The sequence below is a fragment of the Microtus ochrogaster genome, unplaced genomic scaffold (assembly GCF_000317375.1).
Source record: "Microtus ochrogaster isolate Prairie Vole_2 unplaced genomic scaffold, MicOch1.0 UNK11, whole genome shotgun sequence".
In the NCBI taxonomy this organism is placed as follows: Eukaryota; Metazoa; Chordata; class Mammalia; order Rodentia; family Cricetidae; genus Microtus; species Microtus ochrogaster.
The window spans coordinates 3,479,632-3,483,971 of NW_004949109.1; the positions used below are offsets into that span (position 1 = coordinate 3,479,632).

The 4,340-nt window shown below is 34.7% G+C and overlaps 1 protein-coding gene across 6 annotated transcripts in view; it reads right to left on the bottom strand.

Moving 5' to 3' along the window:
- Erbin (erbb2 interacting protein) overlaps nt 1-4,340 on the bottom strand; it is a 110,383-nt gene that overhangs the window by 68,677 nt on the left and 37,366 nt on the right. For all 6 annotated transcript variants that reach the window (XM_013353552.2, XM_005366577.2, XM_013353551.2 and 3 more), the window contains exons 3-4: nt 3,469-3,666; nt 860-977 (exon numbers count right to left, since the gene is read on the bottom strand). In XM_013353552.2, coding sequence (XP_013209006.1) covers nt 860-977; nt 3,469-3,657 — 307 coding nt within the window. In that variant the 5' untranslated portion in view covers nt 3,658-3,666. The remainder of the gene's footprint in view (nt 1-859; nt 978-3,468; nt 3,667-4,340) is intronic.

Consider the following 4,340-nt stretch of genomic DNA (forward strand, 5'->3'; position numbering starts at 1 on the left):
GAGGGAGGAGAAGCCTCCTATACAATGGTTTTCTAAAAATGATACCAAAAAGATAAATAACAAATACAAAAATAAACCAGTTTACATAAAACTAGAAAGCTATACACACCCAAACAAGTCAGGGATATAGTTGTCTGAGTGGGAGAAAATGTTTGTAAGCCATACAATTTCTGACAAAAAAAGAAAGGTCTGCACGTCTGTACTCACTGCAGTACTATTCCCAATAGCTAACATGTGGACTTAACCTAAGCTTCCATAAATAAATGACTCAACAAAAAAAAAACTGTATATATGTATGTATAGTGAAACACTCTTCAGTCATTAAAAAAGGAGACCTAGTCATCTGCAACAGGATGGATGAACCTAAAGGACACCAGGTTAAGTAAAAGAAATCATGAATAAAAACATGAACATCCTGAGTTCTCCAATACTGAATATTAAATGGGCAAGTTCACAGAAACAGAAAGTCAAATGGTGGTCAGCAGAAAGCAGGGTGAGGGGGTAGGGTGATTAAGATGTTGATCCAAGTAAAAACTTTCAGTTAGGAGGAATACATTTGAGAGGGTCATTGCACAACATGGTCTATAATAATATATTTATAATCTGCTTATTTTCCAGCTGCTTTGAGGTATCACTGATTTTATATCAATAAACAATTCTAAACTGAAAATACGACATTAAATTTTATTGTATTTGACATAAAGCAGGTAACAACTTTTGAATGGGAAAAATCTTACTATATTTATGTAAAATAGATTCTAGATGAATCTAATATATTACAATATACTTTTAAACATTTGGAAAACAGAAATCCTACCAATGAAATATGTCTCAAAGGACAAGAATCTGGAAGACTTACCATTTTTGCTGACATCCAGTTCCCTGAGATTAATAAGGTTTGCAATGGATGCTGGTAATGTTGTTAAATCATTGTCTGGCAAACTTAGTTTATGTAGAGACTGACAGTTAAAAAGTTGCTACGGAAAAAAAGAGAGAGGATTTCGATTATCTTTTATATTTCTTTAGTTATTTCATGGACTAATTTATATGATAAATATCCATATTAAAGCTGAATGAGTTAGGTCTATATTAACACTAAGAAAGACTTCACACTGTTCTTACTACGTTATTGTAAATCTGAATAAACTTGAATCACTTAGAATGATTTATACTTCTAGCCTCCATCCAGTGAGAACCAGTATATAAAATATATGGCTATATTCTTTGTTGAAGCTATCAAATAGTAAGTGGTCGTTACAAACTGTAAGCTTGTCTTTCAAACAACCTTATTCCAAAAAGAAAGCCATACTGAAGAACATACCTTGAAAACCATCAAAGTGTTAGGTCTGTGGTAGGTATGTGTTCAGTTACTTGCACTGTTACAGTCAGCATCTCTCTTATGCATGCCTCCGCACTGAAGTCCTAATTCATGACTAACCTAGGTTTTCCATATTCTGTCAGGGAACTAGTCATGGCAAGTAACAGAATTGTTGGAGAACACAGTCATGATGAACAGTAAATTACAAAGTACACTACAATCACAGTGTAGGTGTGATTCACAATCACGTAACTGGCAACATTTAACGTTTTTCCACAGCTATTAAAGACTTCACAAAATTATCAGGAATAAACTGGGCTTAGTGGCTCAAACCTTTAATTCCCAGATCTGGGAAGCTGAGACCAGAGCTAGAAAGCTGAGACAGGAGGGTTGCAGTGAAGTTTGAAGCTAGATTAACTACAAAGTGAGATTCTAACATAATAAAATTTATAAAAAATAATTACCTAGGATAGCACTGGCTTTCCAATGCTTTTAGTATTGGTCATCACGATTAAAAAAGCCTTTGTATACTGTCATCCAGGATGTTCACAAACACACAAATCTCTAAACCAACTACTTCATGAAACAAGGTTTATAAGCAATATGCTTTATTTTCTGTTATGTTACAGTTAGGGTTGCTGGATTAAATACAGGATACCCAATTAAATTTGAATTTCAGATTTTTTTAGTATAACTATATCTTACATATGGCATGCTTATACTAATTATTTCTTGTTCATCCAAAATTCTTATTTAAATAAGTCTCCTGTAATTTTATTTTCTAAATCTCATAGTCAAAATTATAGTCTATTTTTCAGAATTCTGATAACACATATTAAATTATTCTTTGGTGGCTGTGGCTGGCTAGTTTTGAAACAAGGTCTCACTATACATATGACCCAGGCCAAGGCAGAACTCACTGTGTAGCTCAAATTGACCTTGAACTGGAGATTATTCTCCTTTAGGGACCACCATGCTCAGCTCTAACCCATTTTTAAAGCCACCAATTTCAAGACTCCATTTACAGCTTCAAAGGGCATGGTGATGCACACCTTTAACCACAGGCCTTGGAAGGCAGGGGCAGGTATTGCAAGAGCTGCTTGTTTGTTTCCTGGCGGCCGCCCAGCTGCCCAGACCCCCAAAATAATCACACAGAAACTATATTATTTAAACCATTGCTTGGCCCAATAGCTCTAGCTTCCTATTTGCTAACTCTTACCTCTTAATTTAACCCATCTCTGTTAATCTGTGCATCACCACAAGGTTGTGGCCTACCAGCAAAGTTTCAGCACATCTTATCTGTCTCTGGCAGCGGCTTCTCCCTGACTCCTCCTTCTTCCTCCCAGCATTCAGTTTAGCTTTCCCTGCCTAATTAAGTTCTGCACTGCTCTAAGTCCACAACAGTTTCTTTATTCATTAATGGTAATCACAGCATACAGAGGGAATCCCACATCAAGCAGGGAGCTCTCTAAGAGCTGAGGACCATCTATCTAGTCTACAAGGTGAGACCCTGTCTTGAAACAAACAAACAGAAAACAGCCATTCAGATGGCCCCTAAGAAACTATTTAAAGCTACTGCAGTTTTTTCATAAAACATGAAAACAAATACAGGTAATAAGAGAAAAATAAGTAAGTACTTACTAAAAAAGATTAATAAAATGGTAATGTAAAAAAGAACTTTACAATATCAATCTTTTCCCGCCAGATGTTATGAGATTTCAAAAATGCATGTTCTCCAAATCAATTCCAGACAAAATAAAGGAACACAGAATCCCACCTCTAAAAACTTATACAACCATAAAAGCATGATGTGGTAGCTGAAATAACAACTAGCCCCATAACACTGCATATAAAGGGTTTATAGAAATTACAATAAGTAAAATTTTAGGTTTTTGACTAGTAAAATCTAATGGCTCCAGAAGCTGTATTGATGTATTATCTATTTTGATGGTTATAATATGCTTCAATTAAAATAGAATAAGGTTATTAACACAAGTACTTAAACAACTTGAACAGAGTTCAAGTATCATTTTGAATTGTGCTTACAGTACGACTAAACCAGTGAATGGAAACACATATGTACAACAATATAAGAATGTAAACATCTATGGAGACATTATCTAATATAATTACTAACAGTATTAGCACACCTTGGGAAGCTCTTCAATCTGATTAGCATCTAAATAGAGCTCCTCCAAAGTTTTCTCAAAGGTAAAAATCTCTTTGGGAACTTGTTCCAAGCTGCAATGAGAATAATCTAGAGTAGTGACCGTCTCTTCTTCTCCTCGTAGACAGCGACATGGCACCAACCGCACGAACAAACTTCGTTTTGTAGTCATTTTTAAAAGCTGCAACATGTAGATAAAAACAAGTCAAATTATATACAATGTAAAAATTTTTCCAAAAAATTACCATCCATATAGCTCAACTCAATATGCCACAGACAAAATACTTCCTCATCATCATACACACCCAATGGAGCCTATTTAAGATTGCTTTAGTATCTATATTTATATTATCTACTAAACTTCAAATTAAACTCAAGCACTCCAGTACTTTACAAAACAATCCAAGAAGTAATCATTCATATTTTTATAAAACCGTGCTTTGTAAACTCTGCTTAACTCTCAAAAACAACAATAAAGATTTCTCTTCCATTTCTGCCTCTAAGAGTTGTTTCTTAGAGAAGAAGTGACTATATGTATTTCTGAATAGGAAATGACTACATGGAAATTTTCGGGTCTTCTTAACCACCCATTAGGAATCGAGCCCCATTTAACTTTCCTATGTGTGGTGGTTTGAAAGAAATAGCCTCCAAAGGGAGTGGTACTCATGTGGGAAGGATAGATAGATAGATAGATAGATAGATAGATAGATAGATAGATAGATAGATAGATAGATAGATAGATAGATAGATAGATAGATATATATAGATGTTGCTTTTATTGGTTAATGAATAAAGCTTTTCAGCCAGTGGCTAGCAGAAGAGCGCCAGGCAAGAAAACTAAACTGAATGCTGGGA